This window comes from Lycorma delicatula, chromosome 1, assembly GCF_047948215.1.
Source record: "Lycorma delicatula isolate Av1 chromosome 1, ASM4794821v1, whole genome shotgun sequence".
Lineage (NCBI taxonomy): Eukaryota > Metazoa > Arthropoda > Insecta > Hemiptera > Fulgoridae > Lycorma > Lycorma delicatula.
The window spans coordinates 168,659,718-168,673,796 of record NC_134455.1 but is presented as its reverse complement, the minus strand read 5'-3'; the positions used below and the strand labels follow the sequence as shown (position 1 = coordinate 168,673,796).

General features: G+C 26.5%; 1 protein-coding gene across 1 annotated transcript in view; it reads right to left on the bottom strand.

Moving 5' to 3' along the window:
* Positions 1-3,538: 3,538 nt before the first annotated feature.
* The window catches only part of Eph (Eph receptor tyrosine kinase), an 807,314-nt gene continuing 796,773 nt past the window's right edge, over positions 3,539-14,079 (bottom strand). The window contains exon 19 of the mRNA XM_075367017.1: positions 3,539-4,460. Within this exon, the coding sequence (XP_075223132.1) occupies positions 4,193-4,460 (268 nt within the window). The 3' untranslated portion in view covers positions 3,539-4,192. The remainder of the gene's footprint in view (positions 4,461-14,079) is intronic.

Below are 14,079 nucleotides of genomic sequence, written 5' to 3'. Positions count from 1 at the left end.
ATTTTGTAAAAAATCCAGTAGAACTAGTCAAATGAAATAACAGTTTAATATATAAAATGAATATTCCACATTCATTATTAAACAAAATTCATTTTGAAGTAAAACAAAAAGATAACATGATGGTCAGATGTCAATGCCAACTTTTCAAAGGAGGTTGTGTCTAATGATAGCAGTAAAAACAGAATGCAATATATTAAAACAAGTCTGACAAAAAAGATGATCCATGAAAATTTGCATTAACTCATGTAAATATTTGAACAATAGAATTTAATGAAATATATTATTGATGTGTAAGATTTATATACAAGTATGTTATCATTTATATCAATGAATAAAACTAATTTTAAATGAATGCAATTAATGGTGTCATGGTGAAAAAATACTTTAAGCAAAACAAAACTGTTTTTGATCCTCAGAATCAATCATTTCAAAGTAACAAAGAAAAACAAAACAAATAAATAAATTATTTAATACAGAGAAGAGAAACAAACTGATTTTTAAAAAAAATAAAAAGCATAAAAAATGTCTTAAGAGAAAAAAATTATAGAAAAAATAAATAGGCTATCTGAAACATATAACTAACATTAAAACTTGCTTATCACACTTTGCATATCTAATGATTAAGTCTTATAATGAGGGTTAAATAATTAAATTACACTCAACAGAATATAGAAACTTTTTGAAGATTCATATAAAATTTCAAAAAACAATTAAACCTTTTTTGCTACTGTGATTACATGTTCTGGAATTCCTACTCTGTGCTGTGTTTGAATACTAATCTGTGTTTTTCCAATCACTGTCTTCAGACTCAACTTCATATTAAAAAAGCAGGACTTAACTGTTTCAATGGCACACCACTAAAATTATCATCTTAAAACTTCTAATCAGAGTAGTTATTTGAAAATAAATACTACTTAATTTTAAAAAATATTTAAAAATCTCCTCAAAAATTTGATTTTTATATAATTTTCAACACTAATTGTCTCTGCTAACTAAAAACTTTCAAATAATGCAGTGATCAACATATGAAATCGGCAGCTGTTTTGAAAAGTTTACACAAAAATGCAGTTTTACTTTATAGAGGGGTAATTTCTCTTATATTTCCTTAAATTAACCACAAGAATCTAATTTTAAATAAAACAAATTCATATATACACATATAATAATATATAATTTAAAGAAGGCTTAAATAACGCAATACAAATTGTAAATGACTAAGAGGAGTTGAAAAATAATACAGTTATTTATACATAATATATACAATGAACAATTTATACAATTAATAATTATATAAACTAACAATAGTAATGAATTTTATATAAAATTTAATTTTTTATTGAAATAAAATTACAAAAAAAAAAAAAAAAAAAAAATAGCATATTTATATAGATATATATAAATGTTCAATTTATAAATACAAAATATTTTTTTTTACATTTCCTTTGTTGATTTTAAATAAAATTAATTCCAAGAGGAAACAAAACTAGTGGTAAAAATAAAAACCTACAAATAATAAAATGAACTAAGCATAATATAAGAGCTGATACTTCAGAATTAAATTTTTATAACTACCATAATCAAATCTTTATATACATAAAAAATTTCTGATGAACTGACACTTATTTCAAAAATTAAATCTGTAAAATTAAAATACCTTAAATGCTATTAAATTCTGATTATAAAAAATAAATAATTTAAAATAAATTTTAAATTATATATACAAATTTTTTAGAAAAACTAACTGTTTTCACATTTTTTACAATGCATTTACACAAAAATATTTAACTAAAACATTAATCTTAATCCAGTAATTTATAAGGACACTAAACAAGTCTTATTCAGTAACACTGAACCTAAATATTATTGAACTGAAATTATTGCTTTCTTTAGTACTTAAACTACTACATTCACCTCTTTCTCAAAATATAAAAATTACTGATGTTTAATATCAAGGAATAAATACCATTATAAATGTCACTATTTTATAAATAATAAAAGAAAACGATAATATATAATGTTAATTCAGTTACACAGTATATTAATCTGAACATACAGGTAAATACTAATTTTTTTTGTTATAATTATGAAACTAAATTATAGAAGATACTTTTCTAGAAATATAATGAAAGAGTTGTGTGCACTTCTGATAAAGCATTTTAATTACTACAACTCAAATTTTTTGCTCACACAACTTCTTCAAGTAATGCAGCATATAAATCCAAATTATAGAAATATCTTCAGTAACTATTGGTTAAGATTAACACAACTGAACCGTCTGAAAATTAAACGAAAATTACAAGAAATTAAATCTGATTAAATAAAGCGTAATGCAACAACATATGTATCTGGGTTTGTATTCACAAGTAATTATGTGTTTGCTGACATACTTCTAAACCATTTTTAAACCCCTACTACCTTATATTATTTGCTAACCCATTATTTTGATTTGACCTTACTAACATTCAGCTGTACCTTTCAATAAAAACACCATTTAAAATTAAAATAACGCATATAATAAGGAATTATAAAATTTAAATTCATTTAAATTTATAAAATTTCATAACCAATGTTTCCAAACCCCTCCTTCCAAGTATGTTATATTACTTGTAAAAGTGGTTTCTTTATGTTCATTTTTAATATCTGAGATCAAATGTGTTTGTGATAATCGTAGGAATCATTATTATTATTATTATTATTATTAGTATAAAGATTTGAGTATTATATACCTATGTATGAATAACCAATTCTGTATGAAAATGAATGTTTGAGTATATGTGTGTACACATATATCAACAATTACATGAAATTTTGATTTCTTTAATTTAACTTTTTCGAAAATATAGTTTAATAATTCTGAAATGCATTAATGCATTTTATTCTCCAACTTACAACTTAGTAGAATGACAACAACTATATTTTCTCTCTCATCAGCTCCCTACCAATGACCTCTTTATATAAATAGAAATAAACCATGATAACCAGTTTTAATGAACATACGATGAGGAATTAATGTACTTTAACGACAAAATTTTAGGCCATATTTACAATGTTTTCTATCATTTTTAAATGAAAGCAAAAACTATTAGAATTAATTAAATATAAAATATATATTGCTTAAATGAAGTGGCCACAATAAATAAAAATAGATTTTATTTTCCTAAACCAAATGATTATGAAAATATAATACAGCCAAAAGTATAAATCTGTAATAAAAAAAATTAACTATTCATTTATAACTGTTGATAGATCAAATACGAACAGAGAGCATATATTTCTGAGTATGTGTCTGTATGGATGTGTATCTGAATCAATAATTATAAAAAGAAAAATTCTTAGTTATCACAGTAAAATTACAATTTTTAATCATCACATAAAGTGACTGATGTAATAATTATGCCACATAATCCTAAAAATGTTTACTGGAATGTAACCATGTAATTTAAATGAAATTGTACAAAGCTCACACAATTAATTCAATAAACTAATACTTTTCACCAAAATTACATTTAAAATAAATTATAACTGATGAAATGGTTACTAAGAAAATCTGAACAGTACTATCAGATCTTTTATATACAAAATTGTCATTAATATTTTAAATTTCATTAAACAAAAAAAACAACACGTATAATTTGTTGTTTTTCTTTATCACAGGTCTTAAAGTATATGTTCTTTTAATAACAAAATATATTTAAACAGGGTTTTATACATAAACTAGTATAGTACGACGGTTACTTACGCTATACTTCAACTTATATATATTTAACAATAAAAAAATATTGTTCCTTCCAAATGCCTGATGGAAGAACAGCATTTTCTCTTAAGCAGATATTAATTAAAAATTATACAATTACAACTATATAATAATAATAATAGTAATCATTAATAACATCGGTTTTAATTGTATAAAATGGACACAAATATCTTAAAAAAAGCTGTTGCACAACAATTACATTATAAAGAAAAAAACATGTACATGAATGTTATAAAATTGATAATTATTATTTAATTATAAATTTGTTTACATAATTTAATTTTTATACACTGTTTATAATCCACGGTAGTAACTTTCCTATTAATATTATTCACAATCACAAGTTTATTCACTCATATACAAAATCCGATAACGTTTGACTAATTCATATCTGAACGATGTATGCGCACGCATTAAATAAATACATAAAACTTACAACTAAACTAGGAATCCTTCTGAAAGATTAGCAGATATTTGTGCTCTCATTGCTTGCACACTATTCATTATCTTTTTCTGATGCCCAACAAGTGTAATTCCCAGAGCAATTAGTTCTTGTACTGTCAGTCTTACAACAGCTTCCATACTAGTAATACCAGCACGTTCAAAGTTTTCCAGATATCGAGCCATTTTGATTGAGCTGAGCCAATCACTAACAGAAGTAAACTGTGTCATGTCTGGTGCATCTGGTGCTAAAGGATTCGCAGTTCTGTAACAATTAATGCAATTTGTTATTAAAATATGATTTAAAAAAAATCTTAATAATGTTAATAGCAATTTTAGGATACTTAGTGCTAGCATAATTAATTCTTTTTTTAATATCATGCCTTTGGACATGTTTTTTATTAACATACATACGTACATACATATTTTAATGGTGATATAAGTTGTATAAAATAGATGGTAAAAATGCTAAACCTTTGCTGGAAAATTTAACCTGTGGCGGACTACATTAGATTGATCAATCAATCATCAGTGACTAAACAGAGTAACTAATTTTGTTATCAACTTGAAAAAATGTGCAACTATAACATAACAATAATATGTTTAAATTATTCCAATAAAAAGATTAATTCATTAATTATTAAAGAAAGAAATTATAAAGATTAAAAAGAAAGAGGTAAAAACATTGATACTTTCCAAAATATGGATGTTATTTATTTAACATCTACTATTGTTTTAAACAATGTCTATGGTAATTTATTAATGTCTATGATTAATTTGGGAATATATGTTTTTGTTGGTTTAAGAAATACTAGTCCTGAAGGACTTATTTTGTATATACAGTCCGTTTAATTTTTGTTGGTCTTCATTTTTTCCTTTTCATATAAATAAGGGTGCACCCTTACCTTCTTTTCTTGAAACTCACTCTTTCTATATAATATAGATGCCAAACTTTATTTGCATCTTTACTAATCAAAATAAAGCATCACACTTCACCTACAATTTTATTCATACTAGGTCACCAGAAGTGTCAGTAGTGCTGATTATTTTGGGTATATTTTTCAATCCTAATGCTTTAAATCATGTGGTAAAAGAAGTGTTGGACCTGAAATTTAGTTGCAATTTATTCCATAGTTTTTGATTTGAAGTTTAGGCTTTTGAAAAAGGAAGTGTTTTATTACTTTAATAATTTATAAATAAAATATTTTAAACACACACACACGGGGGAGAGAGAGAGAGTATATTTGTTAGGCACTTTAGTTTATTAGTGTGTTCTCCCTTCCCATTATTAGTGTGTTCTTCAAAAATATTTTTTTTAATAATAAACAATTCTACCTGTAGCAACAATTTTTATATATCTTATTACATATGAAACTTTAACGTAACTAATGGAAAGAATGTTACAAATTTGGCTGATCTAAAAGTATTTTTGAATTTTCTGTAGAAAAACAATTTTGCTAAACTGGCACGCCTGTAAGTTTATGATGCCTACTTAAAAACTGACTAATAAAACTATCAAATAGTATATTTGACTACCTGTCTAAAAAAGGTTCAATAATGACCTTTTTATTTAATAGTGTTAAAATGCATAAAAATATTGAGGGGCACTTTTCATTAATCTACTGATCATTGAGAGGTCTTATTTTTCTACTTTATCATTCTTTGTGTGTAGTATATTTTATTCTTAAACAATATTTTCTTTTCAGAGTTGATCTAATATTATGCTAGTTATTTTTGTCACTTATTTATTTTTATCTGAAAATTTAGGCTTTACAAAAATAGTTCCATATTAAAGTTTTTTTTTTTTTTTGAAGTAATGATGTATAATCTTGTTTAGAGTAGTAAACTTCATTACAAAATATGCTTGAAATAAAATAAAATACTTTCTGTTATGTATACAGAGTCTGAGTATACATTCAAAGATATACGAACATTGTAAAAAGAAGATTATTTAAAAAAAATTATAATAATTATTTGATCTGAAATACAATATATATAAAATTAAAGTAAATTGTATAAATTATTGTTGTATCTGAAAAGAATGTTTTTTTTCTATCAAATCTTTAGAAGTCAACCTACACTTATTTATGAAAAATCATGTAATATAAATAAAAATACAAAAAAAATCACATAAGAAATCATAATTTAAAACATGTTATCAAAAATTCAAAGGCATGTATGATTAACTATTGTCATTAACTAGGATGTTAATTAATGTTCAGATTTTATGTATATGTAATTAATTATTTGATGAATTACAGCATAAAACACACTATAAGTTGATTAAAATCCTCTTAAAAACAACAAATGGTCATTGTTGAAGCTTATCAAAAAAAATTATTCAGCGTACAATGTGTTTAAATAAACTATTAACGTTATGTGTTATGCAACCTATTCTGTTTTCCAATCTATTATCTACAACATCCTCCTTTGGACTCAATTTTCTCTTCCTTGAGCTCAGAAGATATGTTTTAGAATACAGGATGAAACTAATCAGTGGCAAATATATGTATATAAATATATAATGGGTGTTTCAAAAATGACTTTAGGATTTTAAATGACTACAATTACAAAATATTTTCTTTGTTTCAGGTAAACTTTTATAAACACTGGGTCTGTTCACAACAAACCACAGTCAGGGAGGCCAAAAACTGCACATTCTGCTGAAATCATTGCTCTTGTATGAGAAAGTGTTGCAAATGAACCATCAATATCAATTTCACGCAATCAATATCAATATCAATTTCTCAAGAATTATGCATTCCTCGGGCCAGTTTATGGAAACTCTTACACAAGGACTTACATTTACATACATATTTTAGCATATACATACAAAATTCAGCTGACTCAAGAGTTGAAGGTGACAAACCATCAGCAATGCAGAAATTTTGTTACAGAAAAAAACAACAGATCTACATTTTGCACTTAAAAGAAATGAGCCTCATCTTTAGTGATGAGGCTCATTTCTCATTAAATGGTATAGTTAATAAACAAAACTGTCATCTTTGGAGAGAAGAAACCTTTAAATGATTCACAAAAGACCTTTTGCACAAAAATGTACGGTTTGGTGCAGTTTATGATCTGGAGGCATCATCAGCCCATTTTTCTTTCTTCAAAACAATCAAGACAATACTGATGAATGCAGAGTGTTATAATGAGATTCTGACAGACTTTGTATGGCCTCAATTGAATGTAATTGACACTAATGTTCTTTATTTTCAACAAGCTGGCACTACATGCCACACAATGTGAGAAAACACTGTTATTGCACACAAGATTCCCTAGATGTTTTATCTCACCAAATTGTGATGTGAACTGGCTACCAAGATCTTGTGACCTGACCCTGTTAGACTTTTATGTTTTGGGTTCTTTAAAAAGTAAAGTTTATACTAATAAACCAGCAAACATTCCAGCCCTAAAAAATAATATCAAAGCCATCTTAACAGAGATTGAAGCTTCCGTGCTTGAAAAATATCCATGAGATTTCAATGTTTGCATCAACACCTGCCAATCTAGCCTTGGTGTACATTTAAATGACATTATCTTTCACGTTTTAAATGTAGTCAATTGTACATTAATTTAAATAAAGAAACCAAAATATTTTTACAGTGTGATTTTTATACACAAACAAAATCCTATTGTTATTTTTGGGACACTATTTATTTATTTTATTTTACTGAAATTAATCTTTTTAAGATTAATTATATTATTTCTATACATATTATAATATGTATAAGATACATATTATTTCTCTGTACTGTTAAATTATATTTTAAATTCTATTAATATAACACACCTAGTACAGATTATTGAAATAAGACATATCTTATCGTAATTTTATCATGGAAGTACTTTCACAAGATCTAACATCCTCAGTCTTGATTGAAAGTATTTAATTAACTTCATATTAAAAAGATTAAAAAAAATAAAAATTTAAAAATTCTAAAATAAACCATGCATGGTTTAATGGTTGTTACATTCCTGTAATATTATTAATGAAAATTAAATATTAATTTATTATACGAGTGTTGCTATCTGTTGCTGTTTTTATAAAACTGATGGTTTATCAAATTTGAGAAAAAGGATACAATACTATTTATTTTAATTAACAATATTTATAAAAAAAACAACTATCAAAACAAAATAACTACCTTATAACCAATGCATAATAAGATACAAAAAAGTGAAAACATATACATAAAGTAAATACTTTACATAGTAAATTAAATTTAATAGTATACATAAAGTAAATACTTTATGTATTAATGTATAAATATACACTAATAGTATCATTGAAAGCATTAGTAAAACTAAAAATAAATAAAAAATCTAAACCAGCATAGAAACCTAATAACCACATAATAAAATAGTTAAAAAAAAAATAAACGAAAATAATAATAGAATAAACAATCTGTGTGGAATTTATAAAATTAAATGTAACATTACTGATGGTATTTATATAGGAAAAACAAATAAATCCTTTAAAACTAAATTTAATGAAAATTACAGAAATTGTAAAAATAATAAATTAAGTTTATGTTACATGGTAAATATTCTATTTCTGATATTAACACAAGTTTAGAAATTGAATAAAGATAAAAATTAAATATATTAGAAAAATATTATTTAAATATAAATACAAACAAATTTCAATTTGATAAATCATCAGTGTTTAAGGGAGAGTCTTATAAAAACAGCAACAGGTAGCAGCACTCATATAATACATTAATATGCAATTTTCATTATATTACAGTAATGTAACAAACATTACACTATGTGCATGGTTTATTTTAGTATTTTTAAGTTTTAACTTTTTTAATATGCAGTTTAATTAAATAATTCAGTAATGACTGAAGATGTGGGATCCCACAAAAGTAATTACATGATAAAATTAAGGTAAGATATGTCTTATCATAATATTCTGTATTAAATGGTTTATTTTAATAGAATTTAGAACACGTGCACACGCACGCGCACACACACACACACACACACACACACACACACACACACAGGTGATTCCAAATTACATGGCAATCTCTCAGGAGATGATTCTATTGCCAAAAATAAGAAATAAATAGGTCAGAAAATAGTACGTTAGCGAGTTTTGGTTCGTAAAACATTAACCCTGCTTTCTGCTCCCTCTGTGAAATTAAACCATACTAAAATTCAAAGTATAAATTGAGGGGTAAATTTGTACTTCCTCATGGGTTTTGATCTAAGAAATTGGATAAAAGTGGTCCCAGACCTCATTCTCACTTAAGGTTTAAGAAAAACGAGAAAAAACATGAAAAGATTTTGTTGGGAAGTACAAAAATTTCTAGTTAACTTTATAGAAAATTTGATTCGAGAATATTGATGTAAGTAATGTATATTAAAATTAAATACAGATTTAAGAAGTTCATCTTTAATTAGAAACAAAACTCACAAACTAGATGGAAAAAGTGATACAATTTTAAACAGAACAGTTTTCATCAATGTTTGAACAATATAATGCAAATGAAAACAAATAGAAAACTTATCAATAGCAGAAAAAATGAATAAAAATAGATTTTAAAAATAAAAATCATACACTTTTTGATTTTTCTCTAAACATTATTAAATATCAAAATGGAAAATGAAAATTAAAAAAATAACATTATACAAGTTAGTGCATGGACTGTTAGAAGTCTAAAAAAAGGTTGTATATTAGAAAATTTAAAGAGGGAAATGGGTAGGTTAAATGTAGATGTAGTAGGAATTAGTGAGGTTCAATTTGAAGAGGAAAATGACTTTTGGTCAGGTGATTTTAGAATAATTAACTCAAATCATCAAATAAAGGGCAGACCAGAAGTAGATTTCATAATGAACAAGAAGATAGGAAAGAGAATAGAGTATTTCAAACAGCTTAGCAATAGAATCATTGTAGTAAGGATAAAATCAAAACCTAAGCTGACGATGACTGTTAACATCTATATGCCTACAAATGCCTATGATGATGAGGTAGAGTGTGTATACGAATATATTGATGAAGAAATTAAACATATAAAAGGGGATGAAAATTTAATAATAGTTGGAGACTGGAATGCAAGCATCAGAAAATGCATATTTCCTTATATGGTGGGTGGGAAATATGGTGGGTGAAAACGAGCTGGTCAAAAAGAATAAAAGAGGGAACCTACTTATTGAGTTTTGTACAAAACATAATTTAATAATTGCCAACATCCAGTTTAAAAATGATAATAGATGAATAAACTCATGGAAAAAGCCAGGTGATACTGCAAGGTATCAGACAGAAACAAAGATTCAGAAATCAACTCGACTGCAAAGCATATCCAGGAGTAGACATTAATAGCGACCATAATTTAGTCATAATGAAATGTAGACTGGGGTTTAAAAACCTGAAGAAAAGATATCAGATGAATTGGTGGGATTTAGAGAAGTTGAGGAAGAGGGAGGATTTTTGAGGAGGACATTGCCAGAGGTCCGAGTAAAAAAGATAAGGTAGCAAATATAGAAGAATGGAGAATGTTAAAAAGGAAATTCGTAAATCAGCAGAAGCAAACTTAGGCAGAACAAAGAGAACTGGTAGAAAACCTTGGATATTGAAGGATATATTACAGCTGATGGATGAACGTAGAAAGTATAAGAATGCTAGTGATGAAGAAGGTAAAAAGAACCATCAACAATTAAGGAACACTATAAACAGGAAGTGCAAACCAGCGAAAGAAGAGTGGATTAAAGAAAAGTTTCAGGGGAAGTGGAAAGAGAAATGAATATTGGTAAAACAGACAGAGCATACAGCAAAGTTAAGGAGAATTTTGGTAAGTAAATTAAAATCTAATAATGTGTTAAATAAAGATGGTACACCGATTTATAATAAGAAAGAAAAGGTCGACAGGTGGGTGGAATATATTGAATATACGGAGGAAATGAATTAGAAACTGGTTTATAGAAGCAGAAGTCAAAGAGGATGATACAATACTGAGATCTGAATTTAATAGAGCATTAAAATATTTGAATGGTAGAAAGGCTCCTGGAATACCTGCAGAATTACTGTGCAGTGCAGGTGAGGAAGCAATAGATAGATTATACAAACTGGTGTGTAATATTTATGAAAAAGGGGAAGTTCTGTCAGACTTCAAAAAGAGTGTTATTGTCATGATATCATAGAAAGCAGGAGCAGATAAATGGGAAGAATACAGAACAATTACTTTAACTACTCATGCATCAAAAATCTTAACTAGAATTCTGTACAGAAGAATTGAGAGGAGAGTGGAAGAAGTGTTAGGAAAAGACCAGTTTGGTTTCAGGAAAAGTATAGGGTCAAGGGAAGTAATTTAAGTGCTCAGATTAATAGTAGAAGGAAGATTAAAGAAAAGGGAATTTGATAATGTAGACTGGAATAAAATGTTTAGCATTTTAAAAATGTAGGGTTTAAGTATAGAGATAGAAGAACAATTGCTAACATTTAAAGGAACCAGATTGCAACAGTAATAATTGAAGAACATAAAAAAGAAGCCGTAATAAAAAAGGGAGTCTGACAAGGATGTTCCCTATCCCTGTTAGTTTTTAATCTTTACGTAGAATTAGCAGTTAATGATGTTAAAGAAAATTTTAGATCCGGAGTAACAGTGCAAGGTGAAAAGATAAAGATGCTATATGATTTGCTGAATGTAATAATTCTAACGCAGAGTAAAAAAAAGATTTAGAAGAAACAACGAATGAAATGGATGAAGTCCTACGCAACTACCGCGTGAAAATAAACAATAACAAAATGAAAGTAATGAAATGCAGTAGAAATAATGTAGATGGAACACAATATAAAAATAGGAAGAGAAAAGATTATGGAGGTAAAAGAATTTTGTTATTTGGGAAGTAGAATCACTAAAGTTGGATGGAGCAGGAGCGATATAAAATGCTGAATAGCGCAGGTAAAACAAGCTTTCTGTCAGAAATATAATTTGCTTACATCAAAGATTAATTTAAACATCAGGAAAACATTTTTGAAAGTATATGTTTGGAGCACAGCTTTATATGGAGGTGAAACTTGGACGATCGGAGTACCTGAGAAGAAAAAATTAGAAATTTTTGAAATGCGATGCTATAGGAGAATGTTAAAAATTAGAAGGGTGGACAAAGTGACGAATGAAGAGGCAAATTGATGAAGAAAGAAGCATTTGGAAAAGTATAGTTAAAATAAGAAACATACTTATAGGCCACATATTAAGGCATCCTGGAATAGTTGCTTTGATATTGGAGGGACTAGTAGATGGAAAAAATTGTGCAGGCAGACAACGTTTGGAATATGTAAAACAAATTTTTAGGGATATAGGATGTAGGAAAATGAAACGACTGGCACTAGATAGGGATTCTTAGAGAGTAGTCGAACCAGTCAAATGACTGAATACAAAAAACTAGGGGTTATATCTCTGCACCTGTAAACATGGTTTGTTATGGTGTTCAGGGAAGTTCTGGTCGGGTTATTTTTGGGAAAGTACTAAGAAAACTAATTCAACTACTAATATGTTGAAAACAGCAGTGTTTGTTGCTAAATAACTGACATGGCAAATAAAACTGCCAAGATGTAAAACCATTGCCAATAATAACAAAATAAGTAATAATAACAAAAATAAGTTTTTATATCTTTAATTCTTTATGTTTATCCTACGATGGCAACTAATGTATTACAAAAGGAAGGAAAAATTTTAATTAATGATATTATTCTGCTGTTAAAAAAACACAAAATAAAATAATCACTATCAACTTTTAGATTATCCTTCCAACAGTACAATTTACAATATTGGCTAATTAAACAGGAGAGCAGAGAAAAACGTTAAAATAAAATTAGCACAAACAAATCAATCTAATTGCATTAAGTAGAAATCTGACAGGGCAGTTTTCTTGGATACAAAAGCTCATTAATGCTGATAGGCTTTAAGTTCTAAAAGAGAACAAATCAAATAAATGCAAGTGAATTAAAAAATTCAGTTTTTACCTTTTTCATATTTTATATTAACTTTTTATTTTCCATTATTTTTAGATATGACTCTTTTTTAAAAGGCTCAGCGACAATTAAAATTTTTGAAGTAATATTTAAGAGAATGAAAAAATAAAGTAAAGATTACTTACTAAAATGCAAATAAAAAAAAATAATTATCTACAAGAGATCACTTGAGATTATGCAAATACATAAAATATACTGTTCCAATAAGTATTTATTACACTCATTTCTTCACCTTCTGCAACTTTATCTTACATCTTATTAACCAAAGTTTTTACTGTTAATTTTGGTTTACATTATTACAAACTAAAACTGATATTCCAGGGTGTTTTGTAAAATAATGTACAACAAGAAACAACTAAAAAAAGTCTTACTACTTAACATACATTTTTTTCTGCTAAATAATTAATTTAACACATAAGCTCAAGACTTCTGCATGGGAATATAATATGATGTATATGCAGTGTATAAAAAATGCCAAGCTTCACCAGAACTCTTTGTATTGCTGATTACTTTTTTATAGTATTTGTTGAAGTAATTCAGTAGCGTAGAAAAATTCATCAGCAATAACATTAAAAATACAAGATCCTTTTTATAAAATGTTAAAATTGAATGGTTAATATATAGAAATGTTCTTTCAGTGTGTTTTAAAAAAACTGTTTGTTTAATATATCAAAAAGTAAAATACATTTTTAACATTTTTGCTGATGGAGTAATGTACACTGTGAAAGTACATCAAATATAAAGCAAATAATAGCTTATGATTAATGATAATATATTATTATATTTTATTAAATGTGACACACTTCCTGTGTCAAATCAGTTTTCTTTTATTTTATAAAACATTAAATCGGTAAATAAAATATTATTTATAAATTTTAAATTGTGTTTCAGGTGGTCA